Source organism: Mesoplodon mirus (assembly GCF_964341445.2).
Source record: "Mesoplodon mirus genome assembly, chromosome: 19".
NCBI lineage: Eukaryota > Metazoa > Chordata > Mammalia > Artiodactyla > Ziphiidae > Mesoplodon > Mesoplodon mirus.
This window is the reverse complement of record NC_138995.1, coordinates 59,459,451-59,484,516: the sequence shown is the minus strand read 5'-3', so window position 1 is coordinate 59,484,516 and position 25,066 is coordinate 59,459,451. Positions and strand designations below refer to the sequence as shown.

The 25,066-nt window shown below is 55.0% G+C and overlaps 2 protein-coding genes across 9 annotated transcripts in view; one reads left to right on the top strand and one right to left on the bottom strand.

The window, feature by feature from the left end:
- Window positions 1–8,367: 8,367 nt before the first annotated feature.
- On the bottom strand, window positions 8,368–11,117 carry CLEC11A (C-type lectin domain containing 11A). Of its 2 annotated transcripts, XM_082606936.1 has the most exons (4): window positions 10,361–11,115; window positions 9,918–10,107; window positions 9,416–9,607; window positions 8,368–9,037 (listed from the first exon to the last, which is right to left on the bottom strand). In XM_082606936.1, the coding sequence occupies exons 1-4, from the start codon at window positions 10,505–10,507 to the stop codon at window positions 8,592–8,594; spliced, it is 975 nt and encodes a 324-aa protein (XP_082463062.1). In that variant the 5' UTR covers window positions 10,508–11,115; the 3' UTR covers window positions 8,368–8,591. The 2 variants fall into 2 exon arrangements, with proteins under 2 accessions (XP_082463062.1, XP_082463063.1); XM_082606937.1 differs by lacking the exon at window positions 9,416–9,607 and having other exon boundaries at window positions 10,361–11,117.
- A 3,103-nt stretch (window positions 11,118–14,220) lies between these two features.
- The window catches only part of SHANK1 (SH3 and multiple ankyrin repeat domains 1), a 47,183-nt gene continuing 36,337 nt past the window's right edge, over window positions 14,221–25,066 (top strand). For 5 of the 7 annotated variants that reach the window (XR_014292143.1, XR_014292144.1, XM_082606206.1 and 2 more), the window contains exons 1-9: window positions 14,221–14,634; window positions 17,162–17,459; window positions 17,663–17,866; window positions 18,356–18,427; window positions 19,333–19,398; window positions 19,720–19,828; window positions 19,928–20,079; window positions 21,760–21,927; window positions 22,380–22,496. Coding sequence is in view for 5 of the 7 variants with exons in the window: in XM_082606206.1 (XP_082462332.1) it covers window positions 17,202–17,459; window positions 17,663–17,866; window positions 18,356–18,427; window positions 19,333–19,398; window positions 19,720–19,828; window positions 19,928–20,079; window positions 21,760–21,927; window positions 22,380–22,496 (1,146 nt within the window). In the remaining 2 variants the exon portion in view is untranslated. The remainder of the gene's footprint in view (window positions 14,635–17,161; window positions 17,460–17,662; window positions 17,867–18,355; window positions 18,428–19,332; window positions 19,399–19,719; window positions 19,829–19,927; window positions 20,080–21,759; window positions 21,928–22,379; window positions 22,497–25,066) is intronic. The other 2 variants (XM_082606209.1, XM_082606207.1) reach the window with 1 other exon arrangement.

The window sequence follows — 25,066 nt, the reverse complement described above, 5'->3', positions numbered from 1 at the left end:
AACCATACCATTAGGACGGCTAGAAGTAAAGGTCAAATAGTAACAAGTGCTGACAAGGTTATGGAGAAACTGAAACACTCATACACTGCTGATGGGAATGTAAACTGGTGCAACCGCTTTGGAAAACAGTTTGGCAGTTCCTCAGACAGTTAAACATAGAGGGGCCATGTGATTCAGCAATTCCCCTGCTAGGTATAGATCCAAGAGACATGAATACAAATGGTCACAGAGAAACTTGTAGACTTGTTCATAGCAGTATTATTCATAATAGCCAAAAGTGGAAAGCAACCCAAATGTCCATCAAATGATGAATGGATAAACAAAATGTGCTATGTCCATACAATCAAGTGTTATTCATCATTAAAAGGAATGAGGTACCTTACATACCACAACCTGGGTAAATCTTGAAAACATGCTAAGTGAAAGAAGCCAGTCACAAAAGACCACATATTTATATGATTCCTTTCATATAAATGGAAATGTCCATAATAGGCAAATCTATAGAGGTAGGAAATAGATTAGTGGTTTCTTAGGTCTGGGAGTGGATGGGGAGATAGGGAGGTGATTGCTGAATGGTATAGGGACTGAGATAGTGAAAATCCAATTCACTGTGGTGATGGTTGTACAGATCTCAATATACTAAGAACCATTGAATTGTACACTTTAATTGTGTGAATTGTATGGTATGTGAATCTCAATAAAGCTGTTTAAATAATCCAAGTAGAAATTTATTTGCAATTGTATTAAATCTATAAATTATTTGTGAGGTATTGACATTAGAATAATATATACTCACCCCAACCAAGAGTGTAGTATGTCTTTGCTTTCATTCAATTCATTCTGGGGTCCTTTATTAGATTTTAAGTTTTTTCCACAGAATCTTATGTTTTCTTATTTGCCAGTTCCTAGATGGTTTCTAGATTTTGTTGGGATGGTGAATAGTATCTTTAATTACATTGTATGTTTGTTTATTGTTGGTGAAAATCAAAGGAATTGATTTTTGTAGATTAATCTTGTAACTGGGGACCTTGTGATATTTCCTATTATTTGTTCTCATAGTTTGTTCATTCCACTGGTTTTACTGGGTATGTAATTATATCATGTTCAAATAATGACAGCTTTCTCTATTCCCTTTTAGTCTTTACGCCTTTCTTTTTCTATTTGACTATAACTTTATATATTTCAGTAATTATTGGTTTACTCAAGTTCTCTATTTCTGTGTAATTTTTAGCATTTTATATTTTTCTAGTAATTTAACTGTTTCATCTAGATTTTAAATGTTAGCCCATTGTTAATCATAATCACTATTTTGTTCTTTTTTATATCTCTGCCTTGGTCAATATTATTTACTCTTTTACAGTTTGTATTTTATCTGCAGCCAATCTCTTCTTTTCCTATTTGATTTTGCTAAAAGTCAGTTTATCTTAGTAACTTTTTCAAAAATTAAACTAGTTTTTGGTTTTGTTAATCTTCTTTTCTTCCCCCATTCATGTCATTGATTTCTGCCCATATCTTTAAAATCATTTCTTTTGCATTTGTTTCTGTGGTTTTGCTTTATTGCTTATTTTCCCACTGTTTGAGTTAGATGCTTAACACATTGCAGAAAAATATATCTGTTGAATAAAGTTTTTATCAAATGCTTTTTCTCCATCTATGAAGACTGTCATCTGTCCATTAATCTGTCAAAGTGGTGAATTAATTAATTAATAGATTTTTCTAACACTAAACAACCTTGCACATCTGGTATAACCTCATCAAATATCATACTTTTAATGTATTGATGAAATCAAATGGTAATATTTTTATTTGGGATTTTTTTGATTCATGTGAGAAATAGAAATAGCTTTTCCTTATTCATGCTGTTCTTGACTTTTTGTATTAACACTGTATCACCTTGGGGCAGGGAAGGATTTTTTAAATGATCCCCCAAAAGTACCAAGTGAAAACACTTGGAAATTTGACTACATTAAATCTAAGAACTTCTAATCAATAGACGACACTATCAAGAAAGTAAAAGAACAAGTCACAGATTTGCAATGCGTAACTGACAAAGCATTAGTATGCAGAATACATAAAGACTACCAAATAGTAAGAAGGAGACACCCGAATAAAAATGTTTCCAAATGTATTTAAATTTTTTCTTCCAGTTTTATTGAGATATAATTGACATACAGCACTGCATAAGTTTAAGGTGTACAGCATAATGACTTGGCTTATATTATGAAATGACTACCACAATAAGCGTAGTGAACATTCATAATCTCATATAGATACAAAATTAAAGAAATAGAAAAAAATTCCCCTGTGATAACTCTTAGGATTTACTCTTTTAACAGCTTTCATATGTAACATATAGCAATGTTAATTATATTTATCATGTGTACTTTTAAATAGAGTGGTGGGTTAGTGGGTGGTCTTTTTAATGCCTCAATATTTACAGATATGTTATTTTACACGTATCAGATATTACAAAATTGCCAAAGAGATTGTTTTTAGGGCAGAGCTGGTGTTCCTCTTCCTGTCATCTTTGTCCCCCGACTCCACCCCAGCTGTGGCTTCCTGCCCACAAGGCTGCCAGGAGCTGTCACTGCTCGGGATCAGAAACCAAAGTCCAGTTGTGTTTGGATCGGTGGAGAGATTCAGAGGGGAAGTTTACTTGCCTCCCCAAAGGAATTTCCAAAGCCCAAGCTCACGCCCGCTATCTGGCCTGGCTCACACAAACCACCTGTACTTTGAAAAGAAGCACTTTGCTCCTGGAAATGATGAGGCTGGCATTCTAGGAGGAGGTGGTGGCTTGGGGCTGGAGGAGAGGAGAGGTTGTTCAAATGAATGAATGAAGAACAGGGGGCTAGCACAGGAAAGACCTGAGGAAGCCAGGAAGGAGTCATGTCCATGGAGAACCACTGACAACAGAAAAATAACTTAAAACAAAATAAGCCATCCCGTGCTTTGCACACTTCTCTCAACTGACCCTAAAATGGAAGGATACACTGACCTCATATATTCTGGTAGAGAACGAGTAACCTGAATCTAATCCTCATAAGGAAACATCAGGCAAACTCAAGTGAAGAACTTCTATTTTTTTTAAAAGGGAGAGAGTTGTTCTTCCAAATTGTCAATCTCATAAATACAGAAATGTTCCAGATTCAAGGAGACACGACAACTAAAGGCTTGATCCTGAACTGGATGGGGAAAGTGCTAGGAAGGACAGCATTTGGGTCAAGGGACAAAATTGGCAAATCACCCATAGATTAGACAAGTATTATGTAAATGGTGTATTTACTGAGGTTGATTACAGGTGATTAGGTAAGAGAATATCTCTGTTCTTAAGAAATACACACTGAAGTATTTAAAGGTAAAGGGCCATGATGTGTGTAACTAATCCTTACATGCTTTAGAAAATATATGTATATTGAGAAATGAAAACCAGCTGGGATTAAAACTCTGCCCCACCATCCATCTATGGACACAGATAAAGCCAGCTGTAGAGTTAAGAGGAAACATCTCTCCCGGGGCTATGCTGCAGCTGTAGTGTTCCAATAACTCCCTTTATGGGTGACTAGGGCTATTTTACTCACTGAGAAGCTTAGTTCTCAAAAATCATAGGCTTTTGGAAACTTTGTTATTTGAAATTATATCCATAAGAATTCAACAGGGAATTCCCTGGCGGTCCAGTGGTTAGGACTTGGTGCTTTCATTGCCATGGCCTGGGTTCAATCCCTGGTTGGGGAACTAAGATCCTGCAAGCCAGTGCCACGCGGCCACACACACACACAAAAATTAAATATCCTACTCTTGCCTGTAAGATGTAAGTCACTTTGACACAGACAAGAAGCCTCCATTTCCAGCCCTGATACAGAGCTTTAGATAGAGTTTCTAGACACAACGTGCCACATTTGTCTTAACTTTGTAGTTTCCAAGGAAACAGGACCCTAAGTCCACTTTGCAGTCCAGACCTGATGTTGACTCATTTATACAAATCCCTGCTTTGCTCCCAAGCTATTAAAACACAGCTTCACTTAAATTTCATTCAAATTCCTCTCCTCCTCCAAATTCTATAGCTCGATCCAGCTCCTTTTTGGGGACGTGGTCTCTTTCATTGCAGTGAGTCAATAAACCTGACTTTGGTTTGTCCCTGGTGACTGGGTTAGGATGGAGTGGTGGGTGATGAGTGGATGGATGGATGGTTGAATGGATAGACAGATAGAGTGAAAATAGAGGAAAACTTTATTTAAAATGAATTCAGAAAGCCCAGAAGAGAGAGCTCTCATGCATATAACCACACATTGCAGCCTGCATAAGCAGAAGGAAGAAAGAAGATAAAAATTATTTTAACAAGGTCTGCTCATATAGAATTCTTTGTACAAAGTTCTCTTGGTCTCAACGTCTTATGCATGATGATAAGAAAGTTACTTTTTTCCTTCTGGGACAGGAGAGTACATTTTTTCACATGGGAATTTCACCTCCTGGTTTTAAGAAAAGGGAGGAGGATTCCTCCTTGCCTCAGCAAGAACCACTAACCACTGCTTGCAGTCAACAAGCAACCACCACAGGGACTTCCCTGGCAGTCCAGTGGTTAAGGCTCTGTGCTTTCAATGCAGGGGGCGTGGGTTTGATCCTGGCTGGGGGACTAAGATCCCACATGCCCTGTGGCAGAGCCAAAAAAAGAAAAGAAAGAAACCACCACAACCTCAAAGTCTTGTTCTTCTCCAATAAACTTTTATTCAAAACAACCCTCCCCAATTTCCTCCTGAAACTTAATAAAAGCTGACCTGCTGTCCACCCCTTCGGACTTGCCTGTGGTTCACCACAGCTTTCTCTGCTCGAACTGTAATTCTTCTGCTATTCCTGAATAAACTCATTTTGCTGGTAAAATAACTTGCTACTTTATTTTTTTCAGGTTGACAATAGATTGAGGATGATAAAGCTAAAGCAATGGGGTGAACTGTTAACAATAAATAAATCTGGGTAAAGGGCATATACAAAACATTATTTTTATTTGTGCAAGTTATTTGTAAGTTTGAAATTATTTCCAAATAAAAAGTTTTGGTTCTTTTAAAAGGGGCTAAATTGGTTTGGACTAGTTTTTAGCAAATCTTTTGCAGGCCAAGGAAGAACTTTTTTTAAAGTAATTTATTTATTTTATTTTTGGCTGCGTTGGGTCTTCGTTGCTGCACGCGGGCTTTCTCTAGTTGCGGCGAGCGGGGTCTGCTCTTCGTTGCGGTGCATGGGCTTCTCATTGCAATGGCTTCTCCTGTTGCAGAGCACGGGCTCCAGGCGCACAGGCGTCCTGGCGTGCGGGCGTGCGGGCTTCAGTAGTTGCGGGTCGCGGGTTGCGGGCTCTAGAGCGCAGGCTCAGTAGTTGTGGCGCACGGGCTTAGTTGTCTGCGGCATGTGGGATCTTCCTGGACCAGGGCTCAAACCTGTGTCCCCTGGTTGGCAGGCGGATTCTTAACCACTGCGCCACCAGGGAATCCCCCAAAGGGAGAATTTTCATGTTGTGTTTTATATTGTAATTCAGTACATACTCAAGAACTCAAGTTATGAGAACTCTTTCCACTTTCTCTTCATTCTGATATTTTCTATGATTTCACTCTTTAAAAAATGGTTATGATACACCCATGGAAATTCACTCATATTTTGAAACACTCTCGTAGTAAAGATCTGAGCACCCATTACACTCTAAGCCTAATGGAATGTTAGACTCCGCCGATTCATGTTTTCTCTCCGTTGACTCGGGACCGGACTACATTTCCCAAAGTACCTCGGGGTGAGACCTGGTGGGTGGGGAGCCAGGGTCTGAGCTCTGATTGGAGACTGGGTGTGATCCTCCAACTTGCAGGGAAATGTAGGCGATCCCCACGTGGAGGAGGGGGCGGGGCTTGAGAGAAGATCTGCATGAAGCCCCCGATGGCTGCTGGGAAATGTTGTTCTGGGCAGGAGGTGGAGGGCCTGCCGCTCAGCCTCCTGGGATTCATAGTCCTGGCAGGCCGGTGGAGCCCTGGTTCTTTATCTTCCCGCTGGGTCATTTCAGGCTTTGCGCCCTTCCTCCATCACTTCCCTGGGATCCCCTAACTCGCCTATCCCGACCAACTGCCGAGGCCTTCTCCGGTCCGCGGCTCAGAGCTCTCAAACGGCAGGGGCTCCACAGAGAGCCAAAAGAGGTGGCATTGGCAAACGCTGGCCCTTGAGAGGCCTGGGAGGGCTTCTTGGAGAAGGCAGCAGGGTTCCCATATGCAGACCGGAATCAGCCCAGAAAGCAGCGTACAGGCGAGCTGATCTGATGCGTTAACAGTCCTTGCAAATGCCCTCCACTCCCCACCCCGAACGTCTCTGTGTCCACAACTCTTTGTCCCTGGGCTAGTATGACAGATACTGACCAAACAGTGGCACCTAGAGTGACGGAAGGCTTGATGAGGAAAGCCCCCGACCCAGTGGGAGCCCAGGTGAGTCGCCCGACTGAGGCCTGGAGGACGCCAGGGAGGAAGAGAAGCAGGTAGAAATCCAGTTCATCTCAGGGTTCCCAACATGGCCCCACACAGGCATCTTCCTTCATTCAAAGAACTCCCACGTGCCAGGGATGCTGGGGACGCGGAGCTGGTCATACCCAGCCCTGCCCCACAAGGGTCCCCAGTCTGGCTGATCAGGGTTAGCTAGGTCATGAGAGGAGTCAGGGGTTCTGGAGCACCAAAGGCAGCACCTAACCCTGCCGTGAGAGCTAGGGGGTAGACAGGTTGTTCAGGGTGACACATTAGCCAATTCTTGGAGGGACTTTTGCATATGCAAAGACAGTGACTGGAGAGAGCAAACAGAGGTGAAGGTGAGGTTCAAATAGCCGAGTAAGGATCAGAGCCGATGTTACAAAGGCCCCTCTGTGTCTGGCAGTACTCTAGGAGGCAGATGTTATCACCCCCATTATACAGATGGGGACACTGAGGAACAGCAAAGTTATGTCTCCCTCAAGTTGCACAGTAGGTTAAGTGGCTGAGGTAGGATTAGAACCTGGGCCATCTGGCTCCAGAATCTAGGCAGGAAACCATTGAACTGCCCCCATCCACTGACTTCCCAGAATGTCAGGTCTGTGAGGGTGGACCTCTCCCGAGCAATAGCAGACATTCATCAATGTCTGCCTAATCTGCCCTTTGATTTTCTGTAAGACATCCTGCTGCCCCACTGCAACCCCGGGAAACAAGCTTAGAGGGGGGTTGAATTTTGAGCAAAGTCTTCAGTCCCCTGATTGAAGCCTTCCTGACCAGAGGCCACCCCCCTTCCTCTGTACCTCCTATGGGGCCTGTGGGGCTGAGAAATGACTTCTAAAGGGAGTGGGTGGCTTGTGCTCCCCCCTTCTGGAGATGACGGAGTGGTTCATTCCTCCCACTGGAAGATCCAATGGTGAGACTTTAGGTGGGTGGTGCCATGGCTGATGAAGGCGAAGGGACAGAGATGTAAGGACAGACAGGGTCCCACTCCGATTCCTGGGCTCTCTGAGGGTATCAGGGTCCCGTCCCTGATGCCAGTATGTGGGGAGACACTGGGTGTTTCCAAAAGAGCTCTTCCCCCAGAGCGCTGTCCACAGTGCTGAGCCCAAGATGGGTCTGGGTGTCCTCACTGCCCCAGGGGATTAAGGTATGAAGAATGGTGAGGAAGAAAATGTAGTGTGTGGCTTATGCTCCACCATTTCCCAAATGCTCACTTTCCTGGAATCATGGGAACATCCCAAGAGCCATACAAGGTAGGGGTAATGTACCCATGTTCAGATGAGGAAACTGAGCCTCAGAGGGAGGGAGGGACTGGCTCATGCCCTCACAGGCAGGGAGTGGAGGACGAATCAATTGGGAGGGAGCCTAAGCTTCCAGGCTAGGTAGGTCCTCATGTTTGTGTCTAAACACATGCTCTGGAGTTGGGGGAAGGGGAAGGGGAAGGGAGTAGTCGTGACCATAATGTCATGACTTTACATGACATTATGGTACCATCTGATGAAACAAGTTTGAGACACGCTAAAAAAAAATTAAATGAGGGTCTTTCCTGCAGGACTTGTCAGAGCCTTTAGCTCCTTTGTGCCTCCCAGATCTCTTTGATCAGGACCAAGGCCAAGCAAGGCCTGGGACAATGACTGACAGGCCCTGGGTCCCAAAGGCCTTGAGTGGGGCACGATGGGGGTGGAGGCGTCAGCAGCGTGTGCACTCGTGCAGTCCAAACATGTGTGTGCAGTAGCGGATGACCGTGTGTACATATGCACGTGTTGTCCATCACTCTGATATGGGGCTCAAACAATACCTGTAAAAGGGGGACGGGACCTTGCCCGTGCTGCCTTGCCCCGCAGAGAGATAAAGGCCAAAAGTGCCTCCACTGCCTGCTCAAGTCAGATCCACAAGGCTTTATTGGCGCCGGACCTAGCCTGGTGCCCACCGCTTCCAGGAAAGACAGGCAAGGAAGGGGTCCCGCCCCGCAGGAGCCCCCCAGGGATCGGCCAGCCAGGGAGAACACACTTTCATCCGCGGGCAAGGAGGGAAGGACGTCTTTGCGGGGTGCACAGCCCAGGCAAAGGGCGGATGGTGGGATGGAGCGGAGAGGCGGGGGACCGGGCCCGCTTAAAAGGGGAACTCGCAGACATAGTAGAGGCGCCGCTCGCAGTCGTGGTCCCACCAGGAGCCGTCGTCCGAGGCCTGCGCCACGCAGTTCTCGAGCGCGCCGCCGTTAGGCTGGTTGGGGCTGAGCGGGTGCGGCGCGGCGCTGGGCCGGGCGCCGGGCTCGGGGCTAGGGGCGCGGTGCCATGCGAAGAAGGACACGCGCTGGCCGTTCTCGAAGAGGTAGAGGCCCTCGGCGCGCCGGTCGTGCACACCCAGCCACACGGGCCAGTTGTAGGGGGCAAGCGCCGCGCGGAGATAGCGAGTAAGCACTTCCATCTGCGAACGATCCGCCGGCTGCGCCAGGCTTCCGCCCCGCGCCACGCACCGCGCCTGCGCCGCTGCCTGAGCCTCGAAGTCGCGCGAGAGCAGGAAGCACTTGTGGCCAAGGCGCACCCCCTTCAGGCAGCCTGAGGGCGGGGCGGAGAGGAGGTGGGATTAGTGTCTCAGGGGCGGAGCGGAGGCGGGCTCAGAACCGCCAGTGGCTGGGAGATGGCGTCAGGGCCGCCAGGGGCGGAGCCAGACTGTTGGGGCGGGACTGTAGGGGGCGTGGTGCGGCCAGAGTAGTTTCGGCTCAACAGCACTGTGGGGGGCGTTCCTCCTCACAGCCCGTCTGCTCCCCGCATTCACCCTCCCCATCAGCCAACACACCCCCAATCTGCAAGAACACCCTGAAAGGACACCCAGTGTCCTCACGTCTCCTCAGACTTTTCCGGACCCCTTTTGCCACCAGTCCCCCACCTGACCCAGATCGTCCCTCTTTCCCCGCCCCGCACGGTGCGACTCACCCTCTAAGCGGCCAAGCTCGCGTTCGGAGCGGCTCTGCGCCTCCTTCAGGGCTTGCAAGGCGTCGCGGGTGTCACCCGCCACCTCCCGCAGCTGCCGCATACCCCGGCTCAGCTCGGCCACGCGGGTGTCCAACGCGTGCAGACGGACGTGCACCTGGTGCAGGCCTGCGTCCAGGCCGGCCAGGCGACCCACTGCGTAGGGACAGGGCGCACGCTGGACCGTGACCCTGGAGGCGGAGCCAGGGGACCAGAGGACCTGGGGGGACCGGGACCTAGGGCTTCTGGCGCGGAGTTGGGGTGGGGGTGGGGTACTCAGGACTCCTGGAAGGTAGGGGCCGGTGGCTTCGGGCTCTTGGGAGGCAAGGCCGGGGACCCGGAGCTCCTGGGGATATAGGGGCTCCGAGCTGGGCAGTGAGCAACTGAAAGACCCCGGGGTAGTGATAGGACGGTTCGTTTTTGAGAAAATGACCACGGAGGCAGGGCGGAGCTAATGATTACTCACGGATATAAGTGAAGGTGTCTTCAGCGGTGGGAGAGGGGCTGGGGCTGAAGTAGGGAGTTGTGGTTGGTTCCTTCTCGCCTTCCTCCCCCAGACCGTCGTTGTCAGTCGCCCAGGCCCCTTTGCCTTCAGGGTTTCCCTCAGGATTTTCGTCCCCCCTCCTAGCAGGCAGTCCCAGGGCTTCCTGTAAATGCTGAGGCAGGGGAGGGATGGTCAGGGCCAGCCTGGCAGCTGCATTCTGATCCCCCAGACACTCCAGCCACCCCTTTCCAGCTGTAAGCTGGCTCTCTGCCCCGAGCCCCTACTCTGAACCCGTCACCCTCATCCTCCGAGCCCAGCCCATCCCTTCCGTTGCCCATTTCCCTGACCCTCAAATACGCCCCTCCCAAGCCCACAGTCACCCAGCCGGGTCCCCCCACTAGAGTCCCAGCACTCCCCTAACTTACCTTCAGCATCAGGGCCTCTCTCTCCTGCTCCTCATCCTGGGGGACACCGCATCCCCCCTCCCGCTCCCTCTGAGCTCCCCAAGCTCCATGACTGAAGCCCAGGAGCTGGGGTACCACCAGAGCCCCGAGGAGCCAGGCTGCCTGCATCAGGCTGGGCTCGGAGCACCAAAGGCTGCAGAAGGATGTCTCTGAGGAGAGGGATGTTTCTGGGGAGGAGTGTGTGCAGGTCACCAGCCCCCTGGTCCGTGCCTCCCAGCTTCTCTCTGGTCCCTCTCCTCCCAACTCCCAATTCCTGTCTCGTCCGTGGTCTGTTGGTCTCCGCTCCTCTGTGTGTGTCTCTCCCCGCCTCTCCTGGCTCCCCCAAGGCCCTGCCTCTGTGGCCGGAAACCTCCAACGTTCCAAAGCTTGGATTCCGCCTGCCTTGGGTCTCCACACACACCCTGCTCTTCCCACTTTCCAGAGCTTGCTTCCGTCCTGTCCTGCTCTTTCCTTCTGCCACAGCCAAAGCTCTGGAAGGCCAGGAAGAGGATGGAGCCGGCTCCCCAAGGGATCCTGGGGCAGAGCCTCTGCCCAGGAACCTCCTCAGGGAGTTGTTGGGGCTGGGCCCTGCTCCCCTCTCTTCCCCTGGCCAGCGCTCAGGACAGGGGAGACCTCAAGGTCTTGCTAAGGTTGTTATTTTCCTGTGGCCACCGTGGCCCACACACCCTGCGGGAGGAGGCTTTCCCACCATTCGCAAGCTCTAGACCGCCTCCTGTCCCCAGATCTCCCATCCTGCCCTCCAAGCCCTTGCCCCAGATGCAAATGAGTGTCTGTGCCTGTCTGCAGGGACACATGCGAAGAGCACGCATGTGGCTGTGTGTGCAGCCCTAGAAGGTGGGGCTTTTGGATCCATCTGCCTTGCTTTCCTGGAAACCTCCTGCAGGCCGGGTCCTGGGTGGGGCGACGCTGGGGATTCCAGCTGTTTACAGACCAGCAGACAGACCCACAGGGTGAAGGGCTGGGGCAGAGGGGAGGGGAGAGGCTGGGTGGGTGGGGTCAGGAAAGCTTCTTCCGGGAGGTGGAGTAGACAGATGCCAGGCTGGGTGCACAGAGAGTTCTGAGCATTCAGCAAGGTACCTCATCTCCTGCCTGGACCACTGCAGTCGCCTCTTCCTGCCTCTCCCGCTCCTTCCTCCCAAGCCCCTCCAATCCACACAGCTTGCCGCAGCCAAAGCAATGCTTCCAAACCACCATAAATCAGATCACATCACTCCCCACTCCCCTGCTCCCCCCAGCTTCCCATCATATGTGGGAGGGAAGCCAAGCCCTGTCCTCTGCACAGGGCTGGCCTGCCCAGCAGTGGGGGCTGGGAAGGATGGGTCATTTGCACCTCTGCAAGCTCATCACCCCCATTCCCCTCACGCTCTAACTCCTCCCATCCCGCCCCCACCCTCCACAAGCTCCAGCCACACTGGCCTCTTCGCTGCTTCCTGAACATTAAGCTCCTTCCCACTTCACAGCTTTTGCGCTAGCCTTTTCCTCCTTCTAGAAGCCTCTTCCCCCAGCTCCTTCTCATCATTGAGGTCTCAGCTCAGAGAGGCCTTCCCCAAGTTAGTTTATTCAAACACCTCATTTTATCTTTTTGGTTGAATCAAGACTGACATTGCCTTGTTTGTTTGTTTACTTGTTCAGTGTCTGTCTCCCGCCAATGAAGGCAGGTATCTGTGTTCATTGCTGTATCCCCAGAGGTAGAACAGGGCCAACTCCGCACGTAGTAGGTACTCAATCATTTGAGAGAGGAAGGAAGTAGTCTTTCCTGTGGGGTAACAGCTCAGCCAAAAGACTGAACACTGGATGGTTGTGTTTAGGTGGCAACTCGAGTTCCCCGTGGCACTGGGGGTAGGGGTGGCAGCCAGGGTAGAGGTGGTGAAGGCACTGGAAGAGAGGCTGCAGAGGCAAAGGAAGCAGGAGGGCAGGCCATGCACACTCTATGCCAGACCCGTGAGTCATGTAGGGCTTTCCCAGCCTCAGCTCGGCTGGTTGTGCAAGAAAACATGGAGCTCACGGGCCAGGATCGCAGGGCCCACTCTTCAAGGGAGAAAACCGAGGCTCGGAGAGGGGCCGGCTCAGCCTGCTGGAGGTGACCAGCGTGGCGGCAGCTAGCCAAAGCTTCTGGCTCTAAGCAAAAGCAGGGCATCTGCCCTCAGCTGCCGGGAGCCCTAGGAGGGGCCTTGGAAATCAATGCATCCAGCCTTCCATTTTCCAAGAAAGCAGAGGGCAGTGTGACCTTGGGCAGGCTGCCCACCACCTCAGAGCTTGAGCCTGTCTCAGGCGCCCATGAAGGGCCTGGGGACCCCTCACTGAGAGAGAATACACAGGCCGGAAAGGCCTTGTAGGCCGTGGAAGGGTACACAGCCCCTCTCACAGGTGGTGACAACACGGGCAGCTGTTCTCTCCCCAGGCCCAGCTGCTCACCACCTGGGCCGGTGGATGTGCATCCGGAACTGGGCCTCCTGGGGCTGGGCCAGCACCTGCTCCAGCGCATACCATGGTACCCGCGAGCCTGCAGCTGGAGGTGCACCCACAGGCTGCTTAGAACTGCCCTCTGCAGGTGCCTGTGCTCTGGCTGGTGGCCCTGTTGGAGCTGGGAGAAGGGTAGGAGCCCGGGCTGCTGCGATGCTCTCACCGCTGCCCTAAGGGATCTGCCCCGTCTCTGTGGGTGTGTCCCATGCACCAAGGAGCTGAGCTGCTGAGCTGGTTGGGGGTATCCGTGTGAGGAAGGACAGGCAGCTATGGAGTGCCCAGTACTGGACCACAGCAGTCTGAAGGCTCTGAGTCAGGCTACCTGTCTCTGATCCACCACCTCTTTCTGACTGGGTGACCTTGGGCAAATTACTTAACTTCTCTGGGCCTCGGTTTCCCCCTCTGGTAAATGGGGATGGCGCAAGTCCGCAGCCCAGAGGACTGGTGTGAGAAGCTGAAGAGTAAATCCAGAACAGAGCCTGGCCCACAGGGAGTGCTCAGGAAATGTCAGCAATAATCCTCACGAAGGGGAGCGAAGGCACAGGGTCGTGCCTCTACATGGGCGTGTGCACACCTGTGTGACGGAGGGCCAGGTGGGTGAGTATGATGGAGATGCAAGCACACATCTCCCTCCGGTTCTGTGTCTCTGTTTCAGGGTTCCGTGTGAGCTGGAGCTCTGAGCAAGCACAGCCGGCTGCGTGCCCGTGTGTGGGGGGTGGGTAGATGCGTGTGCTCTGCCGTGTGCATGCTCCGGCACGCGGGTGTGATATGTACATGATGTAGCTGGGTGTGTTCATGGTAATGTACACTCAGCCCTGCATGCCCTGGAGAGAATGTACATGTTGAGATGTCTGCAGGGGCAGGGCCAGCTAGTGACTCTCTGCACCTGTGCCTCGGAGGAAGGTGTGTGTGTGTGTGTGTGTGTGTGTGTGTGTGTGTGTGTGTGTGTGTGTGTGTGTTTGGGGGGATAGGACAGGAATCTGTAGCTCTCACCATCCAATTTGGGCGGGGTAGAGTCTAGCAACAAATATTTAACTGCGCCCTACTGTGTGTAGAGGTGGTGGGGCGATCTGGGAAGGGGCGGTCCTGGGGGCGCGAGGAGAGGTACCCTGGGGGGCGGGTCCCCATCGTCAGGGTACAGGGGCAAGCAGGGGTGGAGTCAGGGTTCGGGGATCCAGGCGGCTGAGAGGAGCGGTGGGGGAGGGGGCGGAGCCGGTGGGGGAGGGGGGAGGGGCGAGGTTTGGGGGCGCGGGGAGGGGCGATGTCTCCTCCGCCGGCTCCCGGAGGGAGGGGAGAGGGCGGAGGGAGGGGAAGGAGGGAGAGAGGGAGGGAGAGAGAGAGAGACAGGGTGAGGGAGAGACAGCGAGAGCGAGAGAGCGAGAAGGGAGGCAGAGGAGGCGCGGAGCTGGCGGCGGCGGCGGCGGCGGCGGCGGCGGCGGCCGGAGGAAGAGGAAGAGGAAGAGCAGGCGGAGACGCGGCGCCCGGAGCCGGCCGGACCGAGCCGGGGGCGGGCTAGCTAAGAGGGGCGCGGCGGCCGCGGCGGAAGGGGGGGGCGCTCTGCGGATGGCCAGGTCCGGCCCGCGGGGGGGGTGAGGTCCTCGGACCCCCGCCCGCCCCCCCGGCCCCCGCCCGCCGCCTCCCCGGGCCCGCTCGCCCTCCGGGGCGGTGGGGCATGGCCTGAGGGTCCCCCGTCTCCGGGGGGGTGGGGGGTGGGGGGAGGGGGGAGGGGCCGCGGGCGCCGCCGACCGGGACTCAGCAGCCCCGCCAGGCAGGTAAGGGGGCCGAAAACCGGGGGTCTGGGGCAACGGCGGGCCCGGGGCCGCGGGAGGGGGCGGGGGCGCCCCGGACGTCCTTGGCTGAGCGCCGGGCTCCCGGCCCGGGTGTGCGGTGGGGGGGGCGGGGGTGTGAGGAGGGGAGCGTGGCCCCGGGCGACGTCAAATTAGGTTACGCCCCGGTCCCCCGTGCCCCGTCCCAGATCGCAGACTTGGTGGGAGGATGCAGCCCCATCCGCCGCCGGCAGAGCCCCCTGCCCGAACCCACCTCCCCGCGCTCCTGGGCCAAGGGCTCGGTCGCTGTACCCGCCTCTTGGCCCTGCCCGGCCACTCCCCCGGCTCGCCCATCCCGGCCCATCTCGGCCCCTCGACCCCTCCTGCGGCCCCACCCCTCGAGGCCCCTTCCCCGGGTCATCCCGGTGCCCATCTCCGCCGGCGGGGCTCTGGGCCTTGGCCTCCTCCGCCCCCTTCGACCCCCTGTAGCTCTTGCTTCGCCTTCCAGGCTCCTCCAGTCCCCTCCCACCCCTTCACAAGCTCCCCCCGATCCCACCCTATCCCCACTTCCTTCTCCACCGGCCGGCGCGCCCCCTCGGCTCCTGCCCCCGAGTCCCGCTCCCGGGTGCCCCCGCCCCCTCGCCCCGGACCGGGGCTCCCCCCCACCAGCTTCTCGGCCCGCCCCAGCCCCGGCTCCCTCTCCCCGCCTCTCCCCGCCTCTCTCCGCCTCCATTCATTCTCCCGGGCCGGCTCTCGGCCAAGCCAGCCGCCCCCCGTCCCCCCGCAGCCTCCCAGGGCACCCCCCTCCCCTTCTCCCCCCCCCACCCCGCCGATTCCTCAGCCCCGTCTCAGTACCAGCTGCGTGCCAGCTATTCTTAGCCGCGGAGCGTTTGATTCATGCCGCCCCGGCGGAGTGTGCCCGCTCCCTCCCTCTGGGCCTGAGGGGGAGGGGCCGGGGAGTCGGGGGCAGCCGCACGCGCGGGGGGACCCGGCTAGCTTTGCTTTCAGGCCACTGGCCACCCCATTAGTGCCCGGTTGAGGCTGAGGGCCAGCCAGGGTCAGCGGAGGGGGAGTGGCTGCCAGCCCCAGGTCCGGAGGTGGGATGTGGAGTCGAAGGGTAGGGTAGGAGGAGGCCGGGGTTTCCGCAAGGGTAAAGCAGGGGCAGCTCTGCGGGGTACCTAGAGGGGGAGGGGGCTTCGAAGCCGTGGCCACGCTTGGGGGAGGGGTTGGCCTGCCCACGGTTAGATGCTGGCTCGCCCACAGCTCTTGGAACTCTCCTCCCCGCCACACATTTTGTCTTCCCTCCCCCAACCCCCCAGCCCATCCCCACTCCCCCAAAGTCAGCAGTACCCTCCACTGCTTCCCATCTCCATGGCAACGTGCAGGAGCCGGGCCTGGTGTGGGGGGGAGGGACAAGACCAGACATTCTGGTTTCCGGTGCTAGGGTGGGAGGGGGGGTAGAAAATGAGAGAAAAGGACCCCATCTGGGACTCACCCTTATAAGACTCCCTCAGGGGCAAAGAATAGTGGGGATCTGGAGAGGATCTCTCACCCCAGTCCCCTGGAGTCTCACCCCCCTTCTTAGCCTCCCTCCCAGCCCCCCAGTCTCCCTCAGAGTGGGGCCACCAGTAGTACCAGGCAATGCCAATCCACCCACCCAGCAGCGCCAGGCCTCAAACACACAGGTCATCTGCAGCCACCGTGCACTGACAGGGTGGCTATCACCTGGACAGCCCTCCCAGGGCCAGCCTCCCCACCCCCACACACACCCTCTCAAGATGCCCCCAGAAACTTGCATAGGCAACCTCTTGTGGTTCCCCTGGCACACCCCTTGCATGGTACTCTGCCCCGTGACACCCCGATCCCAGTGCCCCTGCCCCCTGGGACACCGGTTCCCCAGCAGCCCTCTGTACAGATTGTCAGCCACACTTCAGCGAAGTCACCAGCTCCACCCTAGGCTTAAAGCACCTCCCTCTCCCCCTTACTACATCTCAGCCTCACCCCAGTTATCCAGGAGGAAGATGGGAGTATCTCAGGTGAGGGCCCTGGCTGGGGCCAGGAGGGCAGGATGCCGGTGGGTCGCCCACCTGTCTGTCCTCAGCTAATTTTAGCTGCCTTATCCGTGGCCTGGCAAAGTGGGCCAGTAGCTCCCGCGGTGATTCTGCGGTTTCTGGGACACCACCACGCTGGGTCAGCGGCAAAGTGGGGCGCAGGAGGGGTGGGGGGCTGCGAGCAAGGCCAAGGGCAGGGAAGGAGATGTGCAGGCAGCATGGCAGGGTTGGGTGTGTGTGTGCGTGTGCGTGTGCACGAGAGAGAGAGAGAGAGAGAGAGAGAGAGAGAGAGAGAGAGAGAGAGCGCGCGCACGAGCTTGGAGGCCGTAGGAGTGTGGAGTGTCTGGGGGGTGTGTCCAGCCTCCTTCCGGCCTGCCTCGGGCAGGGTGGGGCGGCTGCCCTTGGCCATTTGTCCACCGAGTGCGCCTGTGGCCTCCAGGGCTCTGGGTCCCTGGTCTGACAGCCGCCTTTGCCCCCCGCAGCCGCCTGTGATGCTGCTGTCCCCCGTCGCCCCGTGGCCCCATGATGACCCACAGCCCCGCGTCAAGCGAGGACGAGGAGCGCCACAGTGCCAGCGAGTGTCCCGAGGGGGGCTCGGAGTCCGACAGCTCCCCAGACGGGCCCGGGAGAGGCCCCCGGGGGACCCGGGGCCGGGGCAGCGGGGGACCTGGTAGCCTGGCCTCGGTTCGAGGCCTCCAGGGCCGCTCCATGTCTGTCCCAGACGACGCCCACTTCAGCATGATGGTCTTTAGGATTGGCATCCCTGACCTGCACCAGACAGTGAGCCCGCTGGCCGGAGGAGGGGCGGGGCGGGAGAGGGACCCGAGCCTGCACGGGGAGGCCTCTGGTGCTGGGTGTCCTCACACGTGGCCCCCAATTTCCAGACCCCCACGTATTGCCCCCAACACCCACTCTGTCCCTGGAATCACCCACAGCCCCTTCCCACACCACCTCAGGCCCCTTCCTGTTGCCTCCCCCACCAGAAATGCCTGCGCTTCAACCCAGATGCCACCATCTGGACAGCCAAGCAGCAGGTGCTCTGTGCCCTGAGCGAAAGCCTGCAGGATGTCCTCAACTATGGCCTGTTCCAGCCGGCCACCTCGGGCCGCGACGCCAACTTCCTGGAGGAGGAGCGGCTGCTGCGGGAGTACCCCCAGTCCTTCGAGAAGGGGGTGCCCTACCTGGAGGTGAGGCCCACCGCCTTCCTGGCCCCTTCACAGATAACAGAAGACGTGTCCTGAGACACATCTGCCCCCTCCCCGTTTATGCTCCCAGCCAAGACCTTGGCAAGGGAAAACCCAGTGGGCTCTTCTGGATTCGGGGGACACCTAAGAATCAGAGTCAGAGAGGCCTGAGTTCAAATTACCGTGCGTTCTGCCTCTGACCAGTGGGGTGACCTTGCGCAAGTCATTTTCCAGCCCCAAGCTTCCCGTTTTCTATCAAAGTGGGAAAGGATGCCCAATTACAGTAGGTCTTCTAGAACATTCCCCATGGGATCCAGACTCCCTAGGGGTTGCAGTCCACATGCCCCTAGTGGCCCAGCACCACTCTGCCCACCCAGCCAAGGCTCTGGGGCTGTTTCCACCCTGACCCAGAGTTGACTCCTGGCTCAGAAGGGGGTCCAGACCCCTGATTTTGAGTCTCTGTCTCTCCCTTTACCCCACCCCTGACCTCAGTTCCGATACAAGACCCGAGTTTACAAACAGACCAACCTGGATGAGAAGCAGCTGGCCAAGTTGCACACGAAGGTGAGAGAACCCTGCTGACACTTGCCCTCCCACCTGGAGCTCCTGGCCCAACCATTTTCTCTCCTGTCTCTTCCCAACAGCCCTCTAAGACTTCTCTGCCTCTGCCAGGGTCCCCCACTTAACTTGGGATGCTGTGTCACGTTTGGGACAACCCCAAATGCCCCTGCTAACCCTATCATAGCCTTTTTTTTTCTTTTTTTTTTTTGCGATACGCGGGCCTCTCACTGTTGTGGCCTCTCCCGTTGTGGAGCACAGGCTCCGGACGCGCAGGCTTCAGCAGCCATGGCTCATGGGCCCAGCTGCTCCGCGGCATGTGGGATCTGGGGGCACGAACCCGCGTCCCCTTCATCAGCAGGCGGACTCTCAACCACTGCGTCACCAGGGAAGCCCCTATCATAGCCTTTTTTATCTCCTCTCTTTCCCCCTTGTGCCTCTGCTCAGGCTCACACCATTTCCACCTGGGTCCCACTTTCTTCATCTTTGGATTCTCCCCTCTCATCTCCTAGGTCCCCTATATCCACTCAGGGTCCCCCTTCCTTGGCCTGTGACTCTGACATCTAGCATCCCTCTGCCTAGGGGCTGTTTCATAGACACCCTGCAGTTCCCACAGTGCCAGAACCTAAATCTCTACCAGATCCAAGGATGCTCTCCTCCCCAGCCACGTTTATCCTCCTGCTTCCTTGCCCTCCAGTCCTCAGGCTATATGTCCCCTGCGTCTCCTCTGGTCCCCTAAAAGCTGGGAAGAAGCCAGGGGGCTGCTTTGGTCAGAAGTGAAGTGAAGGATCCTTGACACTTGGGAAGAAAGCACCCAGGCATCTTCTCATCCCCATCCCCACCCCACCATGCATTTGTCTCTGTCCTCCCCCAAATATTCCATCTGTCCAGACCTCTACCATCCACTGCAGGTGCTTCCAGACACATACGGCCCCCCCGGGTACCTGTGGAGTGGCAGGTCCGAACTGAGCCTCGCTGTGAGTGTGAAATACACACTGGATTTAAAGACTCAGTACCCCCCAAAGTAAAATATCTCATTAATAAATTTCATGTGGATTACCTGTTGAACCGGTAACATTGTAGATGTAGTAGATTAAAAAGAGGTCATTAAAGTGAATTTCAATGTAGTTGAAAGTTCCCCTTCCTTTTTAAAAAAAACAAAAATGGCGGCTACTAGGGACTTTTCAATGATCTGTGTGGCATCCTGTGTATTTCCACTGGACAGCCCTGCTCCAGAACCCAGCTTTGCTCCCTTCCTCCCTGACCGGCCTGTCTTCTCTCTCTTGTCTATGCCTCAGACGGGGTTGAAGAAGTTCCTGGAGTACGTGCAGCTTGGGACATCCGATAAGGTGGCACGGCTGCTGGACAAGGGGCTGGACCCCAATTATCATGACTCGGATTCAGGAGGTAGGGTGGGGGCCGGGCGCTTTGGGAGGGCTGAAGAGTCAAGAACAAGGCCTAGGGGCTGCATGTGACTGGCCTTTCCCGTGCCCCCACCACCACCAGAGACCCCCCTGACGCTGGCTGCCCAGACAGAAGGCTCTGTAGAGGTGATTCGAACCCTGTGCCTGGGCGGGGCCCACATCGACTTCCGGGCCCGGGATGGCATGACAGCGCTACACAAGGCCGCGTGTGCCCGTCACTGCCTCGCTCTCACGGTGAGGTGCCAGATCCTCCCGGGACCCTCCCCAGAGCTCAGAGGCACCCCCAAATTACCACGTTTCTCGCCCAGACTGCATTGGGCCAACTGACCCAGACCCTTCCTCCACCTCTCCTCCATTGCTACTCCTCTGACTGAATCTGATACCCTCCTGGGACCTCCAGGAGCGCCCACCCACCCCAGCTCAGGGCTCATGATCAGCTGTAGTTGATGGTCACGTGGACCCTTGCCCTACACGCAGGTCGGTCATGTTAATTTCCTGACACCCAGAACTTCTCCATTCCCTCTGACCCAGCTCTACACCAACACCTACCTCTGTCTCCCTGAGTGTAGACTCTCCTGGTGACCTTTAAAATGCAGAGTGAGCTCCCTGCTGTGCCCCCAGATATAGACCCTCCTCCATACACACCCTGCAGACACAGCTCCTTCATCTGCCTCCTCCAGACACTGGCCCTCAGCCCCTCCATCTACCCTTTCCAACCTAGCAGCTCATCCCCCAAACACACCCCCTTCTCTCACGACCCCCTCCTCCAGTGAAGCGTCTAGAATGTGCCTTCCCAAATTGACGAACCTCGTAGACCCTCAAAATACATACACGGAGTCAGCTCGCCCGGTCTAATTTTAAAACGGTCTTCTTTTCCCCCCACCCAAGGGCACTTGATCCATCTTCATACACAGGTCAGGCTAGACCGCCCCCAAAGCTCTTGATAACCACCAGGATTCATAGATTCTCCAGCTTAACGGAGCCTCTTTTGCTTTCTCCAACCCTTTCTTGAAGATCCCTAAACACCGGCCACAAAGGTCTGCCTTACAGCCCTGGAATCGACAGACCCTCTTTATGTACACCCCTCCCCCAGACCCCGCACCTGCTCGCACCCCACCCCTACCCCCCAGGCCTGCGCTGTCCAATCCAGCAGCCACCAACCACATGGGGCTGTGTAGATGTCAATGGATTCAAATGCTGTAAAATGAAAACTTCCGTTTCTCAGGCTTACTAGCCACATTCAAGCACTCAGTAGCCCACACGTGGCTGCCATACTGGATCGTGCGGTTGTAGACTATTTCCATCACCACAAATGTTGCGGATGTTCTGTTGGACAGTGCCACTGCAGACTTTCCTCACGCAGGGCTGCCGCCAGCAAACACGCCTTCCAGGCCCAGAGCTGTTACTTGAGTGGGACCACTCCCTGCCCCCGAGCCCCCAGCCCCTGTGAGGCTGGCCCAAGTGGCTTTAACCCAAGCTTGCCCCCTCCCAGACTTCCTTCTGTGCCTCATCCTCGGGATCCTGGTCCTAATAACACCTCCCACCCAGCCAGGGACCATCCTGCATCCAGACTCCGTTCTCTCATTTGCCCCCAAACCAGCCTGCTGGTTTGAGAGTAGGTGGGCACTGAGGCATTAGGCTCCTTCAATGGCTTACGGAACGTCGTCACCCATGTGGGAAGGTTGGGCAGGATTTCAGAGTGGGAGGGTTCTCTGGAGGCATCTTCCCCATCCCTTCATGGTTCACAGGGATGAGAGGCTCTGAGGGGAAGGACCAGTATCAAGGTCGCTCAAGGGCATCATGGCAGAACCAGCTCTGGCATTGGCCAGTGTGGGTTACCCAGGACTCCCCTCCCCACTGGCCCTTCAGCATGAGCCAGTACTTGTCTGACTGTCTTCTTTTTTCCCTTCCTAGGCGCTCCTGGATCTTGGGGGTTCCCCCAACTACAAGGACCGCCGGGGGCTGACGCCTCTGTTCCATACGGCTATGGTGGGGGGCGACCCCCGCTGCTGTGAGCTACTCCTGTACAACAGGGCCCAGCTGGGCATAGCTGATGAGAACGGCTGGCAGGAGATCCACCAGGTGCTCCTGACTTGGCCAGGAGGGGCTGGGGGCTGCATGGGTGGTTGCTGGACCCTGAGGGCGCCAGGGATCAGGGACCCCAGTCCAAGCAGCTAGAGGGCTCCAGATGCTGGGGTCCTCACAGAGGGGAGGGGTGGGAGTAGCATGGTCCCCAAAGAGGAAAAGATGAGGGTGTCAACACCGGGACCCTAAAGGGGATGGCTTGAGACCTGGAAACCTCGATCCCTGAGATGAGTGGGGATGGCCTCTCGACCCTCCCGAGGAGCCAGCCCAGAGCCCTGGGCCTTGGAATGACTTGTGAAGCTGGCAGCACGAGTTCCTAAGCAGGAATGGGGGTTGAAAGGAGAGGGGGAGGTGGATGCACAGCTTCCTGACCTCGAGGTGAAGGAGACAGACAGATGCCATGGCCAGGTGGGTCTGTTCCAGCCTCCTCCGCTCCCAATCCTCTCCAGGCCTGCCAGAGGGGCCATTCTCAGCACCTGGAACACCTGCTCTTCTATGGGGCTGAGCCTGGAGCCCAGAACGCCTCGGGGAACACGGCCCTGCACATCTGCGCCCTCTACAATAAGGTCTGCCCTGCAGCACCCGCCCCCGGCCCTCCTCCTGACTTCAGCCTCCCAGCCTCCCTGTGCCCTCTGTTCTTTCACTATTTCATTCATTCATTCAGCAGATATTTCCTGAACACCTTCCCTGTGTCAGGCTCAGACCTGGGTGCTGAGGACACAGTAGTGATTAAGACAGGCAGCCCCTCCATCAAGGGACACACCCTGCCGTTATGATCCCGAGTGTTCAGAGGGCGGTCACCGGGGATCCAGGTCCCTGTGGGAGCCCACATCTGGGCTTGGCCTTGGGGCTGGGGTGAGGGTGGGTCACTGGAAGATGTGCCGTCGGTGCGAAGATGAGGAGTTGGCCAAGTAGAAGAGGGCAGGAAGGGTGTCCAGGCAGAGGGCATAGCCTGTGCCAGAAAACCAGAGGGGAGAGAGTCGGGATTGCTCCTGGAAATGCAAGAAACTCCAAGGGTCCTATTTCTTTTATTTTTAATTTCTATTTTATATCTGAGTAGAGCAGACGTTCAATGTTGTGTTCGTTTCAGGTGTACAGCAAAGCGAGTCAGTTATCCGTAGACATGCATCCCTTCTTTTTCAAATTCTTCTCCCATATAGGTTATTACAGAATACTGAGTAGAGTTCCTGTGCTATACAGTAGGTCCTTGTTGATGACCTATTTTACATATAGTAGCGTGTATGTGTTATTCCCTGAGGGTCCTATTTCTAATGGGTCTCCATTCAGCTGCCAGTGGAGCACCACCCACTGCAGGGGACAGGGGAGAGGCCGAACCACAACCCCTGAAGGGGACAAGAGTGTGTCGCAAGTTGTAGCAATTCAGGGCTGGGTGGACAGTCCGCAGTTCAGGAGTTGTGAGTGGAGGTGAGCAGTAAAGAACTGGCTGGGGGGGCGGGTCTCACGTACCCACTCCAGCTGTGATGTAATGGCCAGTTGGGTTGGCAAGAGCCGAGGCTCTTAGCCTGCTGACCCCGGCCACTTTGCCACCTGTGCACCAGGCGATCCTGGGCAGGTCAGCCCCTGCCTCCGGTGCCTCAGTCTCCCCACCTGCTTCCCAAGGCTCCCTGCCCTTAGACGGTTGCTGCAAGGACTTCGGAGGCCAGGGCCTGGCATGCTGTGGCTGATCCATCAGCCTCTTCCCCCTCCTCCAGGAAGTCTTCCAGAACAGCCCCAGTCCCTTCTGCTTCATCAGAACTTGCAGTGCCAGGATGTGGCAGGTAGCCACGTGCTGCCTTGTGGCAGCAAGCAGTCTGCTCTGCGCCCGCAGAGGGAGAACTCAGAGTTTGTCAGATTGCCGTCACTTCCCCGCCCCCACCCACCGCCAGTGCATCTGTCTTTCCTACTCCCTGACACGGGCCTCGTGTCTGGATTTTCTGACTCAGTAGCCTGTGCACAGGCCAGGATGCCCCAAACAAGTCCCGTCCCCTCTCTGAGGTTCCATCCTGCTCTCCGAAATGGGAATAATGTCAGCTGATTGAAGGGGATGAAAGATCCTGTGTATTAAGTGCTCATCCCCAGAAGGCAGCTATAAAAATAAGTATTATTATTATCATTATCATTTCCATTATCAATCAGGATGAGGTCAGGAGACAGAAACCATTACCTCTGAATAGGGAATCAGTAATTCAGTAATCTGAATAGGGAAAATGTAGCATGTATATAGTTATACAGAGGGAACAATTACTCTAAGCGGGTCAGATGAGCCAGCCATTTCCCCACCTTGTGCTTCTCCTTTCTCATCTGTGAAATGGGTCAGTAACACCTACGTTGCAAAGGATCAAGGGTGTGAATGTTTTGCTTGCTCTCGGCATGGTGCTTAGCAAATAGATGCTTGACAAATGCAAGTTCTTTTCCGACTTTCTCTCCCCTTGTCTTCCCTCCCAGACTTTAAGCTTCCCAAGGCCCAGAGCTGGGTCTGAAAGATTTCCTCCCTCTCTGCCCCTCTGGCCTCCTGGTTTGCCCATCTAGCCTCTGGTGGTGAAGATCAGGCCCCTGTCCGGGCTGTGAGCTCCTCAGGGGTAGGGCCTAAGTCTGATCAATCGCTCTGTCCCAAGGCCCCAGAATATAGTAGGCTTAGATGTATCTTTGTTGAATGAATGATTGAATGAATGATGGATCAGATGCCTTGAATTTCCCCCAAGACCACGCACAGCACCCAACTCAGAACATTCAACAGGTATTTGCTTCGAGATAGATTGAATGACTCCATGAATGAATGAATGACGAACGAATTGAATTTTGAATGACTCAGCGCCACATCCCCCATCCTCATCCTTTCCGTGCACATTTCTTGAGCACCTACTGTGTGCCCGATTGTGAGATGAATCAGACACCGCACGGCGCCTGTCCTCGGGAGGGTGGGGGGAGTTCACAGTCTGGTGAAGAGGCAGATGTGTAAACAAATAATTGCAATACAGTGAGATAAGTGCTAGTACACCAGTAAATATGAGGTTCTCTAGGAGAGTAGTGAATTGCTGGTTAAGCTGAAAGATGCTCTGGGCCTGTGCTAGGCAAGGCGGCAGTGGGGGCTGGCAGATATGCAAAAACACACACGGCACTAATTTACAGTCTAGCT

What these genes read in the sequence shown, in the direction of transcription:
- CLEC11A (XM_082606936.1), bottom strand. Translation starts at nt 10,507, where the DNA reads ATGCAGGCAGCCTGGCTCCTCGGGGCTCTGGTGGTACCCCAGCTCCTG. An exon ending in GAGAGGCCCTGATGCTGAAG is followed by an intron (nt 10,108 to 10,360) that starts GTAAGTTAGGGG and finishes CCCCTGCCTCAG; the next exon opens with CATTTACAGGAAGCCCTGGG. An exon ending in AGACACCTTCACTTATATCC is followed by an intron (nt 9,608 to 9,917) that starts GTGAGTAATCAT and finishes GTCCCTACGCAG; the next exon opens with TGGGTCGCCTGGCCGGCCTG.